Raw genomic sequence first — 24,824 nt, 5'->3', positions numbered from 1 at the left:
ACACTACTGAGGCCCCATTCTTGTATGAAGCAGCCACTGCAGTGACTTCAAATGGACTGAACTCAATATATCACTTTTATCTTTCACAGTAAGGTACAGATGCTACTATGGTAAGTAAATGGATTCTACTTTATTTGATGCAGCAATCAGTGGGTTTTATGTATTATTTTCAATCAGGGCACGAATTGTTTATCAGTGTAGCTTTGCTGAGAGGCTTCAGTGACACAGTGGCTAGAGTGCAGAGCTGCAGTGTGGAAGATAGTGGGTTTGAGCAGTTCAATGACTAGAGTGCAGAGCTGCAGTGTGGAAGGTAGTGGGTTTGACTAGCTCAGTGGTTTGAGAAAGTGGTGCCCTGCAGAGTGGAAGGCAATATGCATGCTTGTGGATCTGAGTATTACTTTTTTATTCATTAGTCTTTTAGCAGTCGCTTTTCTCCAAAGTGATTTTGAGACTAGGGGGTGTACTATGCATCAACAACAGCTGCTGCAGTCACTTATAATAGGACCCCAGTTTTACGTTTTGACTTGCTCAGGGTCACACACAGTGAGTGAGTGGCTGAGCCGTGATGTGAACCTCCTGGTATCAAGCCCTTTTCTTTAACCACTGGGCCACTGTCCCTGAGTAGCTCAGGGGGTTGAGTTCTGGGTTACAGTGTGGAAGGCAGTGGGTTTAAGCAGCTCTGTGTTAAAAATAGACTGTTCCTAATTATCTTTTCTTTTTTGTGTAGCTCATCACTATCACTACTATTTCTACTACCGTCATGGGTACCGCTGCGCTCGCTGTGAGTATGCCTTATTATTTCTGTATACATTGGTTGAGGGATATATTAGAACAATTTGAAATAGAAAACCAAGTGTCATTCCATATCAGTTTAGAACATGAGGTCGACCAGGTCAAATATGGATGGAACTCCAAGAGAGACACAGAATTGTTGGAATAAGTTTTATAACAGATGCCATCCATCATAATCCTTCAACTGGAAATATCAAGACGAGTTTATGATTCATCTTTCAACTGCATTGTCTCAAACTATTGATCGATTGATCTCATTCGTAACTTATTGGAAAGAGGAAAGTCTAACCTGTCTCCTTCAGTCATGAAATGTATACTTAAACTTATTACATGTGTGTGATCTCATGCCGGAGTAACCAACTCCACAAATAATCCCAGGAGATCTGATGAATGGGATTGCTGCTGTTTTATGGTGTGTGTACAGTAGTTCTCTGTGGGAGGTCATTATGTCAGGGTTGGCTTTGAGTTGAGAAGAAGGGTCCACTGACCTCAATCTCCTGTGGAACTTTTGTCATTTTAGTGAAATAAAATATAAAATCAGGGGTCAAAACAGATGAGCTTTGATCCAGGATTGCTCTGAATAAAACCTCAGAAACGTGTTTGGCATTTGAACTAGTATAGAGGGTTTCCATGTCTTTTATTGATAGGATTGTATTGAGAGGTTGTGGTGGCTCCACAGTTTAGCAGTTGATTCCATACCCTTTGGGATTGTGAAATTGCATGCTGAATTACACTAAGCTTTTTTCAAATTTGTAATTCAAATGAGTGCAATACAAAGAGTGTGGAGGACGCTATCTACACATGGGAGGGAGTTCAATTATGCAGCTCAGTGTGACACTGATTATCTATATTATTAGACAATGCTGACCATTACCACCCCACAGTCTCATTACCTAGCTGTGCAATGCTCTGTAGGGTATCAATCAGAACAATAGCTTTTCTGCCCAGGTTGCTGATAATGTCTTCAATTGGTTTCAGACTGGCGTACCTACCGCTGCAGGCGATGCCAGCACTACTGAGAAGCAGCAGCGCCCAGGGATCACAGTGCTGGAGTTTACCTGACAGCAGACCTGCAATCAAAGCTTAAACACACCAGCAACCTTATTTTGTAGCATGGCTGTAACCTTTCTGTTGTGGTCCCTCTCCCCACACACAGCTACAGCACCCATACTTATTTCTATCAGGCCATTCCCAGTTTGTTTAAAACAGCTGCTCCCTGTTGTGCATTTGGTCAATCTCTTCAAGGATATATAATAGAGAAAACATTGTTTTTCTATTGGGTGATTCCCTGCCTCTCATGAAGCAGGTCTTTACATTGTATGGAAAGGTGTACTTATTTAACATGTCGTCTCAGATTCTCAGTGAGATCACATGCTCACACATGTTTGGATAGAAACACAGCTGCACATGGGCACATATACAAAGCGTTACTTGGAGAGCGTGCTTGATTGATTTGCCCCAGCTCATAATCACTGCACCGGGTCAGGTTTGACCAGTAGACTCCTTTCTTCTCCCAGCTCCTCACAGCCACCCTGTGATGTCACAAGTGTCCCGTGACAGGCCTTGTTCACAGACTGACAAAAACATTGTGTTTATATAGAGATTTTCTTCATCTCTCACTTATTTTAAAATCTCTTTATTTGCATTCATGACAACAAATGCTCAAACTGTTGACCAGTATAAATGCTGTCCTGCCAAAACAACACGATCTGCTGTTACATGAAACTGGGTAAAAGCCTCTCTCTTTCTGTAAAGCTTTTTCAGCAATAAAACTATTAGCATCAATGTCTCGTTTTGGACTGGTTTATTTCACATTAATATAGATTAGGAATAGCAGAGGACCTAATACTGATCCCTGTGGTACACCACTGGTTACCTCGCTCCATTTTGAGGTTTCTCGTCTAATCAGTACTTTCTGTTTTCTACATGTTAACCACTCCCTAATCCATGTGCATGCATTTCCTTGAATCCCTACTGTGTTCAGTTTGAGAATAAATCAACCAGGTTAGTTAGACACAATCTCCCTTTCCTAAAACCATGCTGACTGTCTCCCAGGATATTGTTACCATATAGGTCATTTTCCATTTTAGATCTTATTATAGTTTCCATAAGTTTACATATAAGAGAAGTCAGGCTTATTGGTCTGTAGTTACCTGGTTCGGTTTTGTCTCCCTTTTTGTGGATCGGTATTACATTTGCAATTCTCCAGTCTGTCGCTACAACCCCTGTGTCCAGAGACTGTTGCATGATCTTGGTTAGCGGTTTGTAAATAACTTCTTTCATTTCTTTGAGTACTATTGGGAGGATCTTATCTGGCCCAGGGGATTTGTTTATTTTAACAGCTCCTGGGGCTCCCGAGTGGCACATCCAGTAAAGGCTGGATGTTAAAATCGCAGGATGTGCCCTATAGCCTGGAGATCGCAGGTCCGAATCCAGGCTATGTCACAGCTGACCGTGACCGAGAGTTCCTAGGGGGCGGCGCACAATTGGCTGAGCGCTGCCCGGGTAGGGAGGGCTTAGGTCGGCAGGGGAATCCACGGCTCGCCGCGCATCAGCGACCCCTGTGGCCGATAGGGCCGCCAGATCTGTGTTGTCCTCCGGCACTATAGGTCTGGTAGCATTGCTGTGGATCTGCAGTGCGAAAAATGACGGCTTGGAAGGAGCACGTTTCGGAGGACGCGTGTTTCAGCCTCCGTTTCCTGAGTCGGCGGGGGGGTTGCGAGCGGTGAGCCAGGGATACAGATAATAATTGGGCATGCTAAATTGGGGTGAAAACTGGGGTAAAAATAATTGGCGACGACTAAATTTATAAAAAAATAAATAAATAAATAAAAAAAAAACAGCTCCTAGTCCCTTTAACACTTCTGCCTCTGTTATGCTAAAGTTATTTAAAACTGGATAGGAACAGGTCGACATGTGGGGCATGTTGTCCGTATCCTCCTTTGTAAAAACTTGTGAAAAGTAATCATTTAATATATTTGCTATTTTTGTTTTCTTTGTCTATGATTTTGCCATTTGCATCTCTTAGACATTTAACCTTCTCTTTGAATGTTCCCTTGCTGTTATAATATTGGAAAAACATTTTGGAATTGGTTTGAGCCCCCTTAGCAATGTTCATTCATATCTATCTCTCTTGGCCTTTCTAACTTCCTTTTTGACTTGTGTTTGCAGTTCCAAATAGGAGGAGTTGCAAACACTGTAGCAGCAGCAAAGGTCATTCAAAATGATCTAGACAGCATTCAGAACTGGGCAGACACATGGCAAATGACATTTAATAGAGGAAAGTGTAAGGTACTGCACACAGGCAATACATTTCTCCCCCCTTCCTTTCTATATTAGTTAATTGTAGGCTCTAATTTTTTTTTAACATCACTGAGTCCCTTGTCCCTGTGCAACCACAATGTAGAAACATATAGAGAATGTATGTGAATGGTCAATAAACATCACTGCTGTTTCTCTTAAAGCGTGTTTATTTATTTATAATACTGGAGCCTGTCTTAATACTGTATTACATTGGGAATATGAATAGAGCTGAATTATTAATTGTAGATAATACTTAGAATACCAGATACATATTTAGCATTAAAAAGCAATACATGTGATTTATTTAACAGTCGTTCATTATTTTGTGTATGAGCCGCCACACGAAGCTGACAGTAGTGCGGTATACTGTAAGGATGCTCCAGTCAGTCTGCCGGACTGCACCTGAATCAGCTTAAAAACACGAAGCCCCTAATAAGCTAATTTGTAAAAGTTAGTAAAGAATTGTGCTAATATAACGAAGCTAAATTTGAACTCCTAGCTGGAGCAACGAGAGAGGGCGAGAGGGCGGGGCAGAGAAGGAGGGGGAGACGCTGCTAGGCAACCGGCTCGTGAACATTCCACTCAGCTGAGCAGAGACCGTTAGGATTTAAAAATGCGAACGTTCCGAGCGGCGTTAGGCGCTTCGTTAAATTAACACACCGTTGCTGGCATTTTAATTTTGAAGATAACCATATTTTAAATACTCAAATAGCACTGTATTAAAAAAAACACTTTACTTCAGTTCCAGACCGTTTTCCAACAAATAAAAGGAAGTGCGTACTTATAAGTATATTTGTTATGATATTAAGACTAAACAAATGTGCTTCAGTTTGGTGTATAATTTATTTATTTATTAAATGTTGTAGTATTTCTTTTTTTAACAATGTATTGTTTTCACAAAATAACATCCATACATTATCAGTTCATCTGCTAGAGTAATCAAATCACAAATATTACTCGTCAGTAATTCATACATAGACACGCTGTGGTAACTTCAAGAAGTTAAAATGTAAGGCTAGATTCAAGTTTAACCAAATTAATAAGTAAATACATTAATAACGACATGAAACAAAAATACGTTTTGGTATCTCAGACGTAGGCCTATTTAAATTACAAAATGCGACCTGTTTTAGAAATGGATTTATATACTACCTGCCATTTAAATCTAAATTATATTTAAAACTGGTTGAGGGGCAGACTAGCATAGATGATTTCTAAAATCCATTAATATATTAAACTATAACACCACATTAGCACTCCGAGAAATATAGAAATTGATCATTTGATAATAATTAGCTGCGAGATTATAATCAGAATTATGGATGCATGGATTTTTGATTAAAATACACCCACATGTATTTTTGTTTCATGTCGTAATGTATTTATTAATTTAATTTTAACCCCTTGCTGGTGTCACGGCTTGTCTCTGTATCAATTCACTGATATTTGAGGTTTTGTTTAGTACACACTAGCAGGTGATCTGATAATCTTATTGATGTTATTTTGTGAAAACAATAACACGTTAATATTGTGCTACAAAAAATGACTCGCCGTGTTGTAACTTGTGCGGGTGATGTCATGGGTTGTCATGGCAGCGCCGATCATCACGGGAGGGGTTATCAGTGGTTGTCGGAGAAACGCTGGAGTTCCGCTGGCTTCCGAGGTATCCAACCCGAATATCTAAATCAATACAGTGACAACAAAGGAATGTGACATATAAACCTAATGACTACATTAATGAAGCAGTAATACTCGACAGGGTGTGTGTGTTATCATGAGGTAATATCACCATGCCTTGGGTGCGTTGGGAGGCACTAGACGAAGTCGAGTTCTTCAACCGCCCAGGAAGTGGTGATATATCTCATGATAACACACACACACCCTGGAGTGTATTATTGCTATTATTAAATGGGTCTAGGAGTGTGGTGTTGTTGGTAAATAAAGAAGACTTTAATATTAATATTTTTTATTTGTGTTCCACTGAGAGAAGTAGTTCCACAGTAACTAAAAATGGTGAGATTAACAATTAAACATTTGATTTTAAACCGTTTTGAATAATATTTTCTTTTTCGGGGCTTCGCTAATAGTTTCTTATTTAGGCTTTGTAGATATTGAACTGGATCAGTTTCAACGTGTATGTCTGGGTTTTGTCCAGTAGATGGCGCTGCTGTTGTGATGTTTTGTTTAGCAGAATGCAGTTCACGTACAGTGTTACAAACGGGACGGTGCTGCACAGAGCGGTACAAACTGGGCAATTAAAATCTCCGGTAGTATTACAGACGGGCCGCCGATAATCTCTGATTAACCGAACATGAATATAAATACAAACCCAGTCTGTTTCAAAGAGCACTCAGAGTGACGGCGCCGGAGAGTCTGCGAGCAGGTTTATGAATGTGTCTGCTCGAGTCTTGCATCAAACTCAGCGTCCTCTATATAGTATAAACACATTACACAAGGGGTTGCCAGCGGGTGTAGTGAACTCAGTTCCAATAACTCAGCTCTCTCTTATATATATTTTAGTCCTCCTGTTAACCAAACAGCTCAAAGAATGGAACTTCTGGTTCGGACTGGTGCGCAGATCTAAAGATTCCCCGCATCGGGTGTACCGGTTTGTTATGGAACGTGTTTTGTAAAAGGAGTTTATCCAGTAACAGACTATATAAAACAGTCAAAACAAACATGAAGAGAACATGTTGCCAAGTAGTGGTTTGTTTAACCAATAACTCAAAAAAAAAAAAAAAATGTAAGACTCATTTGTACAGTGTCAAAACTGAAAAAGTTAAACTAATACCTTACTTGGAGATCTCACCAGGGACCACTTCCAGTAAAAGACGTATAAACTGCAGTGAACACAATGAATACAAACTTGCATTCATAACAAAAAAAAACAAGCAATCAGCCCATATAAATCTACACACTTTTTGTGACGCTAGAATAAGGTATAATATATAGGAGTGTTGATAATTTCACCCTAAACTTGCATACTGAAAGCAGCATGTCAAAGCAAAAAGGAACATAAAGAGGGTTATAACTTAATGGAGAAGGAAAGTCTTTGACCCGGGTTCACACAGTGAATTAATGAAGAGTCCTTGAGTAACACACCATATTGAGAATGGCCTGATCAGGAAACAAGCAAAGCATTCAATGCAGTAAGAGGAGAGAATCCCATTAACATGGCCATTCTGACACACACCAATATATAATCTATGTAGAATTAGTCAAGCACCCACCAAATAAATAAAAAATATATATATATATAAAAAAAAATTTAAAAAAACCCACACACCAAAAACCAGTCTTTACAAGCAAGATTTTTATTTATCAATACACACTTTTGGGCATTTTCCAAAAATATACAACTCCAGCTACGAAGACAACCACTGAACACACACCCATTGCAGCTCCCAGAAGGGACGACACATTGAATTGGGCTGCAAGAGAAGAAAGAAAGTTAGTGGAATATAAAGAGATAGTTATATATTTTACTTTAACTGCAATTGTGTTCACATCATGCATATTACCGCTTCTAGGCATAAAGTGAAGGGATCCATCTCTCTTCAGCTCAATTGGGCCAGAAGACACAAATGCCTTTACTGCACCACCGTCCATCCCTTCAGCACTGCGACCTACAGGAGGAATTAGGAGGAGTCCATCAAAACAAATGCATGCAAAATTCCCCCCCCCCCCCCCCCCCCAACAGACAGAGCTCTTACCAAGCCTCTGTTTCCCTGGAATGCACCGTCTGCTACAGAGGCTGTCTGATGGCCGGTTTGAATCACAACACTGCAGTGGAAGTAAATCTGAAAGACAGTACACCTTGTCAAGCAAAACAAGCATCAATAGATCAGGCAGGACCATCATCCAATGAGGATTACTGAATTGAAAAACAAATATATTGCATCATAGCAAGTGTTTCTTGCAAGTGTGCAGTTATATTTCATTCCAACTCACTAAAGATTTGAGCACAGTGACCATTTGCTGCTTGCAAAGCAATCCAAACCACACATTGAGGTACAAGATCCCCATACCAACACTCCACTTTACCTGTCCTTTCAGTGCATCCCAGCCGCTTGTGAAGGAAAACATTTTCACTTCAAACCTCTTCAGATGGGAAGGGAACAGCACTCTTGCATTGCTGGACACTGGGTGAAAGATGGTCAAGTATTCATCTGCAGAGTTCTCACAGCTAGAAAGAGAAAGTAGGTCAGGAGCACATCAGCCACAACTCCAATTCCTAGGTTTTGTAGCAGCAATATCATATTCCAGGATCTTACCTGTCCACAACAACATCCCACTTTGGAGAGCTATTCCTGTCAGCAGAATAGGTTGCCCAGCAGTTGTCCAAAAACAATTCAGCCTGTGGATCCCTGCTGTACAGGAGCTCTACCTCAAAATACAAGGGTCTTCGCAAGTACTTCACAACAGGGTAATCCTGAGCTCCATAGAAGTCATTGTAGGTTGAATCTGCAGAGATGCAAGGGAGAATTTTATAGGTGGAAACACGCTACTAGAGCATCTATATTATTTTAATTGCCAAGTCATTCCCAATGCAAGCCGCATGATGACTGCAAGGTCCCCCATGCCAGGCTGGACTACAGGTGCAGAATTATTCTCGTACAAGAACTGCACTACCTTGGTGTCATTGACTAGATAGTGACAGGCAACTCTCAACCTGGAAAGAGGAGATGGGGTTAGCAGAGTTTCAGCCTCAACCACAAGGATACTCAATTTGATTGCAATCCTTACCGGTAAGATGTGAACAGTACTTCATTCTCATAAGTCAGGAGGTTGTTGTCAAACGGGAAGAGAAATCACAAAGGCTCAGGTTGCAATTAACTTGTAGATTTAGTATGGAGCTGCATACCAAGTTGCAGACTAGCTAATATGGTACTCAGGATCACCCCCAGCCACGTACTAACCAATTTCACAATTTTAAAAATAAAAAAAAGCTTTGGTTATAAATAGTTCAGTTTCACAATTGAACATGAGACTTACTATATTTGTTCCATGTTAGAACAATACCACAAGGCTGTCTATAGAAACTGCTAGACTAAATATTGTTTTAGTAACCTCTAGGAGGGCAACAGCAGTTATTTTGGGTTTGTTGCAAATACACAGCTGGCGACCCTTGAGCTGCAATTGGTATTAACTCATTTACTAGTTTAGTCCCGTCCTCGGTATTAACCACAAGATCATCCCCAGTTAGTATGCTCCTTTCAGTTCACTGCAACTGACCCAAAAGGTCTAGAGGCAGCACATCCAATACCATATCCAAGAATCATGTCCTGTATCACAGCACCTTGATCAATACAATGGTGGCATCCTTCAGATGACAAGTGTCCGATTCATGCAAGCAATTCAGCGGATACAAAACACAGGTCACCATGGGTCCCCAGAATGATCCAGGTGTGTTGTGGCCACTCCTTGTCAACATGAACTTCCTCAAATAGGATTTTCGATGTGTCAATACTAACCCTTCTAGTTGTTCCACAGGAGTTGACATTGCAGTAGAAAACCGCATTGATAGCATCAGACTGAAGAGGCCGGCAACTTGGATCCCTTAAAGTTAGTTGACTTGGAGACAAGCTGGGGACAGATTCCACTTTCACAGCAAGAGCTGCCATAGTTCCATTGGTGAAGCAATCTGAAACACAGCATTTGGATCCAGGTTAAGGAAACAGATTATAGCTTAAATACCAATTCATGCAGCTATTATACAGAATGCTTGGTCTGCAGGAGAGTTACCAATCATCTTTGTAGGGAAACTGCAGGACAGAGAGAAGTCAGCCACCACAACCATGGTCCCAATATCCTTCAAGGTCAAGTCAAGCCTGCTTCTGATGCCTGAAGAACTGATCACCTACATAGACAATACATCAGGTCAGTAATGTGGTGAACCCAAAAACAGCTAAGCCACATTTTAAAGTTCCATCACTTACTTCGTATGTGGCATCAGCTGAATTGTATGGCACAGTCATCCAGAAATTGGTAGAGTTGGCATTATACTTGTACAGGGCAAGCAGACTTCCACCAAGTTCTCTTGAGCCCACAAAAGGAATCCAGTTGCGACCCATGTTGCCATATGTTACCATGGTATAGAATGCAGCACCATCACAGTAGCCAGTTACTGTAGGTGGAACTGCAAGAGGAAGAGCAGTTGTGGCAATTGACTGGATTGGTTAGAAAAGGGAAGTTGTAGACCAAAGAGTCAGGCACTTACTGATGTCTTTGAGAATGGCTTCAACTACAGCAGGATGAGTAAAGGGTGTATTCTCTGGCACTATATTTAGCAAGTAGGTCAGGGGCAGAATGTAGGTTCTGGTGTCTGGAGGAGTTACCTGAAAGAAAAGCAAGGGTTTGTAGGATTAAACCCAAAGTCAGACAGCAAGCAACACGTCCACAGGAAGCAAGTGTTTTCAAAGGGCAATTGAATGGTTGAACAGGTGGGATGTTACCTTTTGCTTCACATTGGGGTCCTCAAATGGCACCTGGAGAGTGTAGGTCTTGGATCCATTGGGAAAGACATGCTCCTGGACATTATAACCTTTTAGGTTGGCTTCTGGCACAGTTAACGTCTCTGGTCCAACTATAATTTTGACCAGCTCCACATCAGGCAGGAATGTCCCCAGGGTCACATTGAACACTCTGGCTTTAGGAACAGTGTCTGAAATTAAAGCATGCAGTTAAAATGAAGGATATGAAGTGGAGCACTGCAGCAAATCCCTTCGATTTACTGCATGTAGACAAGTTCTACATACTGTTTGACAACTGGTGGCCGAGGCATGAAAGGAGTGGTTATTGGATGAAGTACGGTGTACTTGGTCTTCTCAGGCCCATCTTGCCAGGTATGCTCCAGCATTGGTTCAATAGAGTAAGAGATCACATAGGTGTTGTCCAATACATGGCTCTGAAAGCACAGAAGCATCTTAGGAAGCAAGCTTTTAAATGAGAATGACTTAAATGTTGAACTTCTACATACCTTGTAATATCCACCATCAGCTCCCACAGGAATTTTTACAGTGATTAGCTGGGGACCAACATCCAGTTTATAAATCTCTATTATGAATCGTTGCAGGGTCAAGCTTGCGGCCATCACCTCCCATTTGAACATCAAGGGTAGTAATTTGTGGTGTCGGAACAAGGGGAGGTAGAACACGGGGAACATTCCATGTAATCATCTGTTCTGTGAAGGCTGTTCCATCTGACAGAAAGGAACACCATAGACTTGGTATAGAAAACTCACTTAAACCTATAACAGTTCTTGATCACCGTTGCCCTCCAAAAGCTTACTCACCAGTAGGACATGCAACTGCAGTGTCCACCATCATGACCATCCATCTTTGCTTATAAAAGGTGGTTGATCTTAGCACAGCCATTGGTACAGTTTGGATCTGTTGGAGGGGAGGGGGAACTTACTAAAATAAAAGCAAGACTAAATCTACCTTCATAGTCTGGATATACTGTACTAGACAACAATGAAGCCTAGACTACTTACCACCTGAGGCTGGCTTTCTATGGAGTTGTATGCAGCTCTAACCAGAATTCGAGTTGGTGTAGTGTTTATGCCATAGCCATTTGTCATGGCCTGAGCAACAGTCATGGTTGTCTTTCTATTTGCTGGGAGATGGAACACAATTTTCCAGATGCTGTTGTCAGCAGCAGTTGCCTAGCAGAAGAAAATCTCATTAGATTAGGGAGTTTGAACACAAAGCATCCCCAGTCTAAAGGATTTGTCATAACAGATGTCTTGTTTAATAAACAGGAACTAAAACTGAAAAGGTGAAAGTTTAAGAACGCATCACTGAAAGTTCTAGGTTCAGCGGGCATCTAATGGAACAGAGTAAATCCTCAAATGCAACTGCGTACGAAAGAGCCTACGTGAAAGCAAGTAGACTGTATCCGATACAGGCAGAGTTTACAGCCATTCATTTGTACTGGACCTTAATACATCAGTGTACCAAACTTTAGGACAATACCTGAAATTGCACCTATGCAGCAGACTTCAAAAAGTAAATCAGGACACATTTAGCATGAAGGGTTTATAACCCTGCACATATGAAGCCACTATCTCAGTGGTTGAAATACAAGGCTTACACACTGACAAGAAAGGGTTAACTTCTCCACAATCATATTTCACCAAAGCAATCAGAATACATGCAAAGCCAATGCCTTAAATGCCACACAATTCCAATATGGCCACCCTCTTGGGAGACAGGTTAAAGTTAGGGGGGCATTAGATTTTTGCTTCCTCTAGATGAGACAGTAGAGTAGACCTCAATAGGCAAGACCAAGGGGACGTGAATGAAGCAAATGCAAAGTCACATGATTCTACCTCAGGGTATGCAAGGGACCAATCAGGATCATCTTGAACAAAGTTTGGCTCAATAAGTGGCATACCTCTTCTCACAGAAACCTAAAGAGAATTCACATTAATCACGAGTGAAGCACTTCTGTAGTGACAATTAAAAATACCCACACAACCCAACAAGTTATACTGAACAGCATTATCACATCCCAACAGCCTTTACCTCCATGTAGTTTCTTTCACACATAATCTCCCTCTCTGCCCATGGAGAATAGGGGCATGTCATGCTCTGAACATAGGAGGAAGCTGAAGTCATAGCACTGTTTGAGAAGACACTGATTTGTACTGTCAGCTTGTAGGTCTCATCATTCTGGAAACAAAGGATAAAGTTAGTGCCAGCATGTCACCATTAGAAACAAGTTTACAAGAAATAAAATGATGACTCACTGTGTTCTGAGCAAAGCAGCTCAGCACAGAAGCAAGGACCTTGGCATTTCCCAAGAAGTCAACAGTTAAGCTATATCCACACTGTGCAGCCAGTCTTGGAGAGAGGGACACAAGCACCCCCTTATTGTCTATGGAAAAGAAATCCGGTTGGCCTTTCAAGAAACTGTACACATGATCAAGCAAGGTAGAGATATAACAAAGTGAACACCCCCACCGTCCAGTGCCATCTACTTATTGCAATTTTGTAAAAACGATTCATACAAGTAGAATTATACACCCATTCAGAACAGTAAGCTTAAAAGTAAATGATCCCTATTTCTGCGCTTGCAGTCAACAAATCTGACTAAGGTTGTAGCAACACAGGTCTATTTAGTGTGAACAGCAACATGCTTTTAAAGCTAACGCAAGAGCATTCATACTCTGCATCTTACAAAAACAAAGCCTCGTTGCTGCCATACAGTGCAGAAGTACTCTGTACTTAATTCACGTCATTACATTACGAGTCAACAGGCTTTGTACATCAAAAGCTTTCCATTCAAGAAAAATGATCACTCACCAATCACATTGATGCGAAAATACTTTCCCAACAAAAGACTTCTCCAACATCATCATCATCATCATCATCACACTCCCTTGACATTCTGTCCTCACCGAGCCTGCAGAAGACAACGATACTTGAAAAACACACAACCGGCAAATAAACAGGAAGCTAAAAGAACAGCTCTGCTGAAGCGACCGTTATCGTACCTAGAGGGGGGTTCTGCGTCCAAACTTCAGTGACTAACACTGCTAACAGCAATGTTATTCTGCATTGGAAACAAAAACACGCATGTGAGAAACACACAATAAAATGAACGTTTCTAAAGTAGAGAAAAGATCAACAATTACCCAAATCTAAGACAACACGGCATCATTAAATCCAAGGCAGCCCCGACCGTGAACTTCTTTCACCGTTATAAAGACACAATAATAAAAACAAAACCGTCAGTAGTTGAGTTTAGTGTTCCTTAGAGCGCAATGGGTTTATAAAGAGGTTCAGGTGCTAATGGGAGCTAATTAGCTGCAATTGATGCGCGCACCTCTTTCATATTAGTCCTCTAATTTTCAATCAGTACGTTAATTAAAATAAATAATAATAATAATAATAATAATAATAATAATAATAATAATAATAATAATAATAATAATAATAATAACCCATTTAGAAGATTGTACTTTGAATTTAAGTTTGGCAGAAGTACGTGCGGAACAAACTGGACTGTCACCGACAAGGACTGTCTGATTAAAGGCTCCGTTATGGAGGCATGTAGTAAACAAACCCCAATGAATAATGAAAAGCAGGCCGCGCAAATGAAGAAACACATTTATATCATGCAGGAATCCAGGCAGATGTGTTGCCTGCGCCAGTTTGACATTTAACATCCACAAGTCAATTACACATTTTTACAATTTCACCAGAATGACAGGTAGGCAAGGCAGACATTAATGTAGACACTTTATTTGAGGCCACTCGATTTAAGAAACAGTGCAAAGCATCTCTTCTATGTCAGATTTGCCATGACAGGGGCAGTCCCGGGGAATAGAATGACCTAGTGGCAAATGGAAAGCACAGCGCTTAACCTGAAATACAACGCGCAGTATTGATTTAGAACAGACTAAACACAAATCGGATGGCGTGCTGGAAATTTGAATTGTAATCAATTTATTTAAGATTTGAAGTTCCCATTTCAATTTTTGAGCTTAATTACATTCATTATTTTATGTATAATTAATTCAATTAACGTGTTGAGCATTTTCAATTTGGCACATTATCTTCGAGTGTTGTGCTTTGTCTATTTGACAGCTGTTATTTCAATTCAAATGTTGAACTTTGTCGTTGATGTTTGACGCTCTGTCTTTTGCAGTTCACATTTTTGTTACATTCCACCTCTCATAGGGTTGAACACAAACGGATTTATTTGTGAAATTGTCAGATTGTTTCTTGTGTATCCAGCGCTCATCTGAACTAACTGGTTCAGTAGTCTGCTCCCGTGAATAGACAGCACATGTCTGAGGGGGTGTGTTCTGTGCAGCTGTGCATTTGAGTAAAGTTTGTCGCAGAGTTTTAAACGTTCCTATGGCAACCGAGTCAACAAAACAAACGTCATCACGCATTGAGACGCAAGCTAAGGGCGAGAAGTAAATGGTAAAAAGTGAAAGCAGTGTGAGTCAGTGGAATTTTTTGATTTTTTGATTTTATCAAATGTTCACGATATTCATGTATTTTCTGTAAATGCGGAATGCAATTAGCTGATATGTAAAAGCATGAATAAATGAATGGTGTCTATTCCTAACGCATCGGTAATGTTTAGTATAGCGCCGCTTTTGTAGCAGGCTTGTTCCGTCGCCTTGATATTCTTTCTTGTGCTGAACAACCTCAATTCTACTGCGAGGTCCCTTTAGACAGAGCTGTGCACTCGAGTCTGGGACTCGGACTCGACTTGAGACTTGAACGAATTGACTTGAGACTTGAACGAATTGAATTGAGACTTCAACGAATTGAATTGAGACTTGAGATGTGAAAGAATTGACTTGAGACTTGATTTGGGACTTGATGAAAATGACTTGACAACAATAAAAATTCAAACGCTGCACCGGTATGACGGCTCGTGTTGCACCCTCGCTCTGCTCGTCCTCTCGCGCTCTCTCTCTACCTTCCCTCTCGTGCTGCCAACGCGTGCGTGTGTGTGTGTGTGTGTCAGAGTGTTTGTGAGTGTGTGTGTATGTGTGTATGTGTGTGTGTCAGTGTGTGTGTGTATGTGTGTGTGTGTATTCGTGTGTGTCTCTGTGTGTGTGTATTATTGTTATTATTTATTTCTTAGCAGATGCCCTTATCCAGGGCGACTTACAGTCGTAAACAAAAATACATTTCAAGAATCACAGTACAAGTAAATACATAAGAGCAAGATAAAAATACAATGACTTCGGTTCTAGCAAGTACAAGTATATCAAAATTCCATTCAATAACGGAGCAGATAACAGTGTCAGTGATAGTTACATCAGGATATAATTAAATACAAAATACTACAGATTAAATAACACTTGTGACATCTTACAGTACTCAAAAGTACAGAATTAATTGCAGTAAAATAGGGTGTAGATAAGAGCAAGTAAACATTATGGACAGCAGTGGTGCTCTGGCTCCCTCTTGTGGCCAGTGTGAATGATGGCAGTGTGTGAGCTTGGCAGGGCACTGGTGCCTGTTTCCAGGCTATACAAACACAGAGAGGGATTCAATCAAACACTAAGTTCACAGTTTAATAGAAGAGTGGATAAGTTCTCTTTGTATCTGTGTTCTAAGCGCTGCACATCTGTTTCAATAAGACAGTTCTATGAGATCTGAGCTGTGAACACAGGTGGGACTTGATAGGGTTGGGTGACTCACAGTACAGTTAGATTATCCTTCCTGTAGTTTTATGTTTAGCCTCTCAGTGCTTTCCTGCTGTCTAGGAGGGGCATTAGAAATCTGCCTGTTCACAATGAACTGGCCCAATAAGTGTTGAGACATGTGTGCCAGGGAGCTGCTGCACACATAAGGAATGAAGGAGACCAGGTGGGTAACAAGGATGACACAGGAGGCAAGACAATGAAGAATAAATTGCCTTCAATAACGCTGATGTGCTGCTCCTTAATAAAAAATAAGAATTCACTCAGAAATATATGAATTGCTTATTTAAAAAATGTGTCTTAAATTGAGATAACTTTATCTTTATTATAAGTTAATTATAATTTATTATAAGTTCCGGCGCCTCCTTAAGACTCACCTCTTCAAACAGCACCTATAGAACTCCTCTGTTGTATCCTGGGACACTATCACCCTTCATTTAAATATGCTTTATTTTGCTCTTATCTGCCCCCTATTTTACTGCATTTAATCCTGTACCTCAGAATATTGTAATCTGCCAAGTGATTAATCTGTAGTATTTTGTACTTAATCATATCCTGATGTAACTATCACTATTTAATCATATCCTGATGTAACTTTCACTATTATCTGCTGTATTATTGAATTGTGGTTTGTCACACTTGAGAATTATTGTATTTCTTGTTCTTATTGTATGACTTATATTGTAACACTTGAATGTATTTGTATTTGCTTGCGATTGTAAGTTGCCCTGGATAAGGGCGTCTGCTAAGAAATAAATAATAATAATAAGTTAAAACCTGAGTTAGATAAAGAAGCCTCACAAACTCAATCTTCCATCTGTTTGAGGTGCATACCATGTTAATATATACAATTGAATTTAAAGAATGGTTGCACAATCAGAAGTACGTTCCTTTCATTTTATTTCAAGCAGATAAAAAGTCAGTTCTCTCAATCCAGTGTGTGAGAAGTGTGTGTTTCACAGCGGTTGAGACAGGCAGGCAGGCAGGTGAGAGGCAGAGAGGGAGGGACAGAGACACAGGCACTCAGGATTTATTCACACACACACTCACGTGACGCTACCAGCTATGGGAACTCATGGAGGACACACAGCCCAGTGTACAAAAAGCAAAGCAAAACATCCAGAAACTCCAAATCAAAGTTCCAGTGAAGGCGGCGTGCGCTGCTCCTCTAAACAGAGGCCCCGCTCACAAAAGTCCTGTGGCTTTGCACAGTCAAAAATATAAAGCCAGACTCCACACAGACACAAACAGCGAAAATCAGGCTGAAAGTGTATATAATACACATCTCTGCAATATTGTGATTCAGGCTTTACTGTTCTTCTTGTTTAATATGCTGTCTAGTGGATCATAACATATACAACAACACAGCCATCAATACTGTATTAAACAAAGCATCATTCACCTTTCATTGGTTTTCAATAACTCATTCTAAATGCATCACTATTAATTAAATAGATTATAAATAACTGAACAAAATATTACATACATTAATGAAAAAACAACCAAATTATAAAGGAGGCCAAATTCTAAATGATAAAAAGCTACCAAATCCAGTTCCTCGCTCATCCCAATTGGTGACAGTGTATTCAGGGGGTGTGTCCAAAAAGACTCCCATTGAATTCATTTTGTATGTAGGTCTCCACCTCTATGATTCACAATCACTTTTTCAATGCCAATTACATCATCTGTAAACAAAGGAAATCTACGGATAATAATTAGGGAATCCAATCCCGGATTCCTGGATCTTTTTCTGATACAGAAATCCCTGGATTGGAAACATAAAATCAGGGAGTCAGGATATTTTGGAAATAATTTTTTTTTTTTTTTTTTTTATTGAAGCAGCGAGGCTTTGACCTCGAGTGAATTAAACACATAGCCTTTTGATCCGGAGTCAGACGCGCTACCGTTGCGCCACGAAATCTTGGCGTAGTGAGTGCTTGTTATGCAATGCTAGAGTGCACAGCAAGCATGCCAAACATGGATACTCGGAAAACACTCGGTATCACCAGGGTCATGGGAAACAGCCGACTCAATACGTGTTCGTAGCCAGCAGGGCTATGAAGTTGTCGGAAGTGTGTTTGATTCTCAGCTTTAATAGTAAAGAAAACATAAAACAATACGATTTGCTTTTATAATGTTCATTATTTGAAATGTGGGCATAAACACAGCTGTACTGGCTGGGAATCGTCTCGGGTCAATTACTTGGAAAGCAGCTATAACTGACCAATATATCACCAACGGGGGAAAGCTGGCAGGACTGAGTGACACAGAAGACGGATTCTCTCAGCGCGTCTCCTCTGAATGCGCACTGGCACAAAGGGGCTTTGATCATCTAATGACGTCGCAGAATGCAATAATGTATTGGGTTAATTTGCCACCAAAAGAAACATAAATACATGTGTATACAAATGACCCTATGCCTGTGTTTATTTATTTATTTTCTGCACATATTAATTAGTATTGTGTGAATATTTTATTTAGATCGTTTTTTTTTCTTTTCATAATTTTCCGTTTGCTTTGCACTGTGTTTTTGCTGTGTTGATTATTATTTCTCTGTTTTGTTTGGTGCACGGGTGAAACGGAGTTCGTAATTAAAGTATTTTTTGTTTTGTTTATCACAAGCACTGTGCACACGGACCTCAGGTCCCGCCCCAAACAATTGCAGGTACCTGTACACACCTGGAATTAGAAGGGCTTTGAGGTATAAAAAGGGTGAGGAACTAATAGACTGGGAGCATGGAACTAGGAGATACCGGAATAGGAAAGAGAGAGAAGCTGAGGGAAGTAAACGAAAATAAAGAGGACGAGATTAGACAGCGAGTGGTTGGGGTTTTTTTGTGCACGGACAGTGTCAGTTTCGTTTTGTTATTTTTTCTCGTAGACTCACTCTGGGAGGACTGCGGAATTTGGTGATTGAAGACATTTGAAAAGAGGTACTGACAAGAACCTTTGCGTTCGTGGTTTATGTCAGGATATCAGGATCTCTCCTGAGGACTTCAGCTGAAGCGCAGCACCCTATGGAGAGGGCTGCCCAAACAGGCGTCTGGACAGGAGCCCTAAGAGGAGGTCTGGACCAGAGAGTGGATGACGTATGGTTAAGTGAACAAATACACATTAAAATGCATCTAATGCTCAAAAATAAAACAATCATTCAAATAAACAAACTGTGCAAAAAAGGAAAACCAATCCAATTAAAATTCAAAAATCACAAGTGATAACACTGAATAAAATAATAATCAACACATTCGTCACCCGTGACATTACCACCACTGCGATCTTGAAAATGTTTGTATGCCACAGAATTTAAGATCTGAAACGGAATGTTTGGCATCTACAAAATGTCTAGCTAGTGGTGGATGAATATATTTTCTCCTAATTGAACTTTTATGCTCGCTCATTAATGCGCAATTGTAACTGTCTAGTAGTTTTACCATCATATTGCAAATGGCTAGGACAAGAAATCACATTAATGACATGAGCTGAAGCACAATCACTTGTAAGATACTGTACTCTTTTTTTTCGTTGTATGGCTTGTACATTTTCTTAGTTTTAAATGTATTATCACAGGCGGTACACTTACGATTTGGAAAAAATCCAGTAGATTTGTCCAGTACACCTAGATCTCTCGAACATCTAAACGAGTCAGCCCTTAATAAAGACCGTCCGTGTTCATTTCGGCGTTTATGACATTGTCTATACACAACAGCTCTTATGTAATCCTATAGGTATCGAATCGATCGCAATTAATGTGTTCCATGTTTCCAGTCAGTTTGATAGTTTTAATACTGTATTACATTCTGAATATGAATAGAGCTGAATTATTAATTGTTGATAATACTTAGAATACCAGATACATATTTAGCATTAAAAAGCAATACATGTGATTTATTTAAACAGTCGTTCATTATTTTGTGTATCAGCGGCCACACAAAGCTGAGCGCAGTGCGGTATACTGTAATGATGCTCCAGTCAGTCTGTCCGGACTGCACCTGAACCATCTTAAAAACACGAAGCCACTAATAAGCTAATTTGTAAAAGTTAGTAAAGAGTTGCGCTAATATAACGAAGCTAAATTTGAACTCCTAGCTGGTACAACGAGAGAGGACGAGAGGGCGGGGCAGAGAAGGAGGGGGAGACGCTGCTAGGCAACCGGCTCGTGAACATTCCGCTCAGCTGAGGAGAGACCGTTAGGATTTAAAAATGCGAACGTTCCGAGCGGCGTTAGGCGCTTCGTTAAATGAACACACCGTTGCTGGCATTTGAATATAACCATATTTTAAATTCTCAAATAGGACTGTATTAAAAAATATATGTTTTTCAAAGTAATATGTTATTTGGAATATTAAAACAATCAAATTAAATAACACATGTTTGGACACCAAAATATTGTTCTTCCTCATAACGTGTTAGAAAATGTAAACAGCAGTTGGAGAATGCCGAAGTCGATCATCCTAGCATGTTAAACGAGGGCATTTCTCCTGTAAGCTGCGTCTAGTAATAGATGGTTTATACTGTTCTCAATGGTCCACATCCCAGCCTGAGACCACGATCCAGTGGTCGACGGAGATGTTTTTCAAAGTAATATGTTATTTGGAATTTTAAAACAATCAAGTTAAATAACATGTTTGGACCCAAAATATTTTTCAGTGACGTTAACAAGTTGTCTGTTTACAACAAAAATGCAATCTGTGTTAGGAACACTATTTTAGTCCGATTTAAAATGGAAATTAAAATGGTATTGAGTGCTGAAATTTATTATTTTTAAAAATAAGTAAACGTCGACTGTCAGAAGTGGGGTTTGAACCCACGCCTCCATTCAGAGACCAGAACACACAATTCTTTAGAAAGACAGAGTCCTTGAGTCTGGCGCCTTAGACCACTCGGCCATTCTGACAAGCTGCGTTTGTGAATGTAGAAAACCGCATTATTTATTTCAGCACACTCTTGGGGGTCGTATCAAGGCCCGATTGGGTTTATTACGCACATACCAACTGATGCTCCATGAATGATGTTAAGACAATTCTAAGAAAAAGAAACGGATTGAATTCAACCCAAAAAAGTAAGATTATTTATTTCAATATCGTTATAGCTATAAACGATGCATGCTTTTTACAATAGCAATTGCTATTTGACAATGACCAATAAGTAATTTTGTTGCAATACTGTATACAATGTGAACTGAATCAGACTTTGCTCCGTTGTCTCGAAGAAACATCTTCAATTTGTATTTAAAAAGGACGCCCAACGTGGGGCTCGAACCCACGACCCTGAGATTAAGAGTCTCATGCTTTACCGACTGAGCTAGCCGGGCTGACTTTTCGAGGTTTCTTTCACTGTAACCAACTGAGCTATTAATTTGTCACCTTATTTGAGAAAATAGTGAATGACAGAACCAAAGATTCCAAATATAATCCACTGAACTGTAGTTTTCTTATCATAATGAAAACAGATTACACATGACCACAGTTCTGTATCAAAATTAAGTCGTAAGTATATGGTTTCCATTGTAGCTATTTACACACACTGCTCTGTTGTCTCCCAGGGTGTTATCTAACAAAACGGCATATGCTGTGCTGCCATAATTGATTACATAGAATTTCCTGCCCCGTGTTGCTTTCTTCTTAGATGTGATCTCAGGTTCTGATGAGTTCTGCTCCCTCGATCACGTTCTGCAGAATCTCGCCTTGCTCATCACTCCCGTATGCTTTGGCTGCTTAACAGGTTGTTCTCTGTGGCGCAATCGGTAAGCGCGTTCGGCTGTTAACCGAAAGGTTGGTGGTTCAAGCCCACCCAGGGACAATGTTTTTTGCATTTCTTAATCACATTAGAAAATGGCACTCTGATACGCTGTTATTTCATCCAATTACGCTGAAGAATAAATGTGCTCTGTTTTTTTTAGTTCAAAATAATACAAAACCAATAACGTCTTGTTGTTTGCCGAAACCCGGGATCGAACCAGGGACCTTTAGATCTTCAGTCTAACGCTCTCCCAACTGAGCTATTTTGGCGTGACTAGACTGATGTTTCGAGATAGCATTCTTTTTGGCAATCCAGTAAACCTGTAATGAAAAACGTTCAACAGCTCGGCAACACCATAATAGAATCCGAAGCCTTTACAAATGCTTTTCGAAACTGTTAAGTTTTCTCCCAAATGCGGTTCTCAACAAATGTTTTTTTTTTTTTTTGTATTCCTTCCAGAGTAAGTCCAAAAGGCAAACACTGGAACTGGTTGCCTGAAAGTGCCGCGCTTGAACTGCCTCAAGAAACGCTTAGCTCTAAAACGTGTACATAGAAAGTCTATTAACATCTTTAACACAATCATCTGTATTCCAATAGCGGTTAATCCACAGGGTGATCAATAAAGTGACTGCTGGCTTTGTTTAAATATTAACGAGATGTTTTCAGGATTCACGCGTATTCTGAACAAGCACAATAGAATATGGTAGTGAAAGGACAAGCAAATAACAGGTTTATTGGTTCTGGTCTTGTATCATCACCCCGACTACTGTCCGTAAGAAAGTGGCATTAATAAAAACGTCATTATGCAAAGTTCCCAATGCGCAAATACGCAGCATATTTAAACTTCTTCACAATCTTAAACCTTCCCAAATGAATTTAAAATACTTACTGAAAGGTTACGCACATTTTCACTATCTCATGCAAGGAAGTGTTAATATGACTTTATTACCCAACTGTGTCAATGAAGACTGGTCAACAGTAATTTCAGATTCACTTTAGTTTATTGTGCTGTATCAAATGAAACATAAAAATGAATCGCAATACAATAAATATCTGTTTGATCGCTATACAATCAATATGTTGTATAGGCTAAATTGTATAAATAAATGTATTATCACAGGCGGTACACTTACGATTTGGAAAAAAATCCAGTAGATTTGTCCAGTACACCTAGATCTCTCTAACATCTAAACGAGTCAGCCCTTAATAAAGACTGTCCATGTTCATTTCGGCGTTTATGACATTGTCTATACACAACAGCACTTATGTGTTCCATGTTTCCAGTCAGTTTGATAGTTTTAATACTGTATTACATTCTGAATATGAATAGAGCTGAATTATTAATTGTTGATAATACTTAGAATACCAGATACATATTTAGCATTAAAAAGCAATACATGTGATTTAGTTAAACAGTCGTTCATTATTTTGTGTATCAGCGGCCACACAAAGCTGAGCGCAGTGCGGTATACTGTAAGGATGCTGCAGTCAGTCTGCCCGGAGTGCACCTGAACCATCTTAAAAACACGAACCCCTAATAAGCTAATTTGTAAAAGTTAGTAAAGAATTGCGCTAATATAACGAAGCTAAATTTGAACTCCTAGCTGGTACAACGAGAGAGGGCGAGAGGGCGGGGCAGAGAAGGAGGGGGAGACGCTGCTAGGCAACCGGCTCGTGAACATTCCACTCAGCTGAGCAGAGACCGTTAGGATTTAAAAATGCGAACGTTCCGAGCGGCGTTAGGCGCTTCGTTAAATTAACACACCGTTGCTGGCATCTGAATATAACCATATTTTAAATACTCAAATAGGACTGTATTAAACATATATTATGTTTTTCAAAGTAATATGTTATTTGGAATATTAAAACAATCAAATTAAATAACACATGTTTGGACACCAAAATATTGTTCTTCCTCATAACGTGTTAGAAAATGTAAACAGCAGTTGGAGAATGCCGAAGTCGATCATCCTAGCATGTTAAAAGAGGGCATTTCTCCTGTAAGCTGCGTCTAGTAATAGATGGTTTATACTGTTCTCAATGGTCCACATCCCAGCCTGAGACCACGATCCAGTGGTCGACGGAGATGTTTTTCAAAGTAATATGTTATTTGGAATTTTAAAACAATCAAGTTAAATAACATGTTTGGACACAAAATATTTTTCAGTGACTTTAACAAGTAGTCTTTTTACAACAAAAATGCAATCTGTTTTAGGAACACTATTTTAGTCCGATTTAAAATGGAAATTAAAATGGTATTGAGTGCTGAAATTTATTATTTTTAAAAATAAGTAAAAGTCAACTGTCAGAAGTAGGATTTGAACCCACGCCTCCATTCAGAGACCAGAACACACAATTCTTTAGAAAGACAGAGTCCTTGAGTCTGGCGCCTTAAACCACTCGGCCATTCTGACAAGCTGCGTTTGTGAATGTAGAAAACCACATTATTTATTTCAGCACACTCTTGGGGGTCGTATCAAGGCCCGATTGGGTTTATTACGCACATACCAACTGATGCTCCATGAATGATGTAATGACAATTGTAAAAAAGAAACGGATTGAAGCCAACCCAGAAAAGTAAGATTCTTTATTTCAATATCGTTATAGCTATAAACGATGCATGCTTTTTACAATAGCAATTGCTATTTGACAATGACCAATAAGTAATTTTGTTGCAATATTGTATACAATGTGAATCAGACATTGCTCCGTTGTCTCAAAGAAACATCTTCAATTTGTATTTAAAAAGGACGCCCAACGTGAGGCTCGAACCCACGCCCTTGAGATTAAGAGTCTCATGCTTGACCAACTG

The 24,824-nt window shown here is 39.8% G+C and overlaps 1 protein-coding gene, 2 long non-coding RNA genes and 5 other non-coding genes across 8 annotated transcripts; 1 reads left to right on the top strand and 7 right to left on the bottom strand.

Moving 5' to 3' along the window:
- Positions 1-7,390: 7,390 nt before the first annotated feature.
- LOC131705147 (zona pellucida sperm-binding protein 2-like) lies at positions 7,391-8,637 on the bottom strand. Its single transcript, XM_059007394.1, has 6 exons — positions 8,630-8,637; positions 8,370-8,537; positions 8,140-8,281; positions 7,809-7,895; positions 7,617-7,721; positions 7,391-7,526 (listed from the first exon to the last, which is right to left on the bottom strand). Exons 1-5 carry the CDS (start codon positions 8,635-8,637, stop codon positions 7,686-7,688), a joined length of 441 nt encoding a protein of 146 aa, XP_058863377.1. The 3' UTR covers positions 7,391-7,526; positions 7,617-7,685.
- Positions 8,638-10,334: 1,697 nt separating this feature from the next.
- LOC131705335 (uncharacterized) lies at positions 10,335-13,440 on the bottom strand. Its single transcript, XR_009310304.1, has 10 exons — positions 13,404-13,440; positions 12,848-12,975; positions 12,624-12,770; positions 12,428-12,508; positions 11,591-11,761; positions 11,390-11,486; positions 11,075-11,296; positions 10,854-11,002; positions 10,551-10,759; positions 10,335-10,433 (listed from the first exon to the last, which is right to left on the bottom strand). It is a non-coding gene; the product is annotated as an uncharacterized LOC131705335 (long non-coding RNA).
- Positions 13,441-13,447: 7 nt separating this feature from the next.
- LOC131705336 (uncharacterized) lies at positions 13,448-13,826 on the bottom strand. Its single transcript, XR_009310306.1, has 3 exons — positions 13,736-13,826; positions 13,595-13,653; positions 13,448-13,503 (listed from the first exon to the last, which is right to left on the bottom strand). It is a non-coding gene; the product is annotated as an uncharacterized LOC131705336 (long non-coding RNA).
- A 7,230-nt stretch (positions 13,827-21,056) lies between these two features.
- Positions 21,057-21,167, bottom strand: trnal-caa (transfer RNA leucine (anticodon CAA)). The gene is made up of 2 exons: positions 21,130-21,167; positions 21,057-21,102 (listed from the first exon to the last, which is right to left on the bottom strand). It is a non-coding gene; the product is annotated as a tRNA-Leu (tRNA).
- Positions 21,168-21,511: 344 nt separating this feature from the next.
- Positions 21,512-21,584, bottom strand: trnak-cuu (transfer RNA lysine (anticodon CUU)). The gene has a single exon. It is a non-coding gene; the product is annotated as a tRNA-Lys (tRNA).
- Positions 21,585-21,997: 413 nt separating this feature from the next.
- trnan-guu (transfer RNA asparagine (anticodon GUU)) lies at positions 21,998-22,072 on the top strand. The gene has a single exon. It is a non-coding gene; the product is annotated as a tRNA-Asn (tRNA).
- A 136-nt stretch (positions 22,073-22,208) lies between these two features.
- trnaf-gaa (transfer RNA phenylalanine (anticodon GAA)) lies at positions 22,209-22,281 on the bottom strand. The gene has a single exon. It is a non-coding gene; the product is annotated as a tRNA-Phe (tRNA).
- Positions 22,282-24,315: 2,034 nt separating this feature from the next.
- trnal-caa (transfer RNA leucine (anticodon CAA)) lies at positions 24,316-24,426 on the bottom strand. Its single transcript has 2 exons — positions 24,389-24,426; positions 24,316-24,361 (listed from the first exon to the last, which is right to left on the bottom strand). It is a non-coding gene; the product is annotated as a tRNA-Leu (tRNA).
- Positions 24,427-24,824: the final 398 nt, after the last annotated feature.

Source organism: Acipenser ruthenus, chromosome 35, assembly GCF_902713425.1.
Source record: "Acipenser ruthenus chromosome 35, fAciRut3.2 maternal haplotype, whole genome shotgun sequence".
In the NCBI taxonomy this organism is placed as follows: domain Eukaryota; kingdom Metazoa; phylum Chordata; class Actinopteri; order Acipenseriformes; family Acipenseridae; genus Acipenser; species Acipenser ruthenus.
This window is presented reverse-complemented; position numbering and strand designations above follow the sequence as displayed.

Excerpts from the sequence above, each read along its gene's own strand:
- LOC131705147 (XM_059007394.1), bottom strand. Across the intron at positions 7,896-8,139 it reads GGGATGCACTGAAAGGACAG|ATTTACTTCCACTGCAGTGT; the intron begins GTAAAGTGGAGT and ends ACTGTCTTTCAG. Across the intron at positions 7,722-7,808 it reads TCCAGGGAAACAGAGGCTTG|GTCGCAGTGCTGAAGGGATG; the intron begins GTAAGAGCTCTG and ends TTCCTCCTGTAG.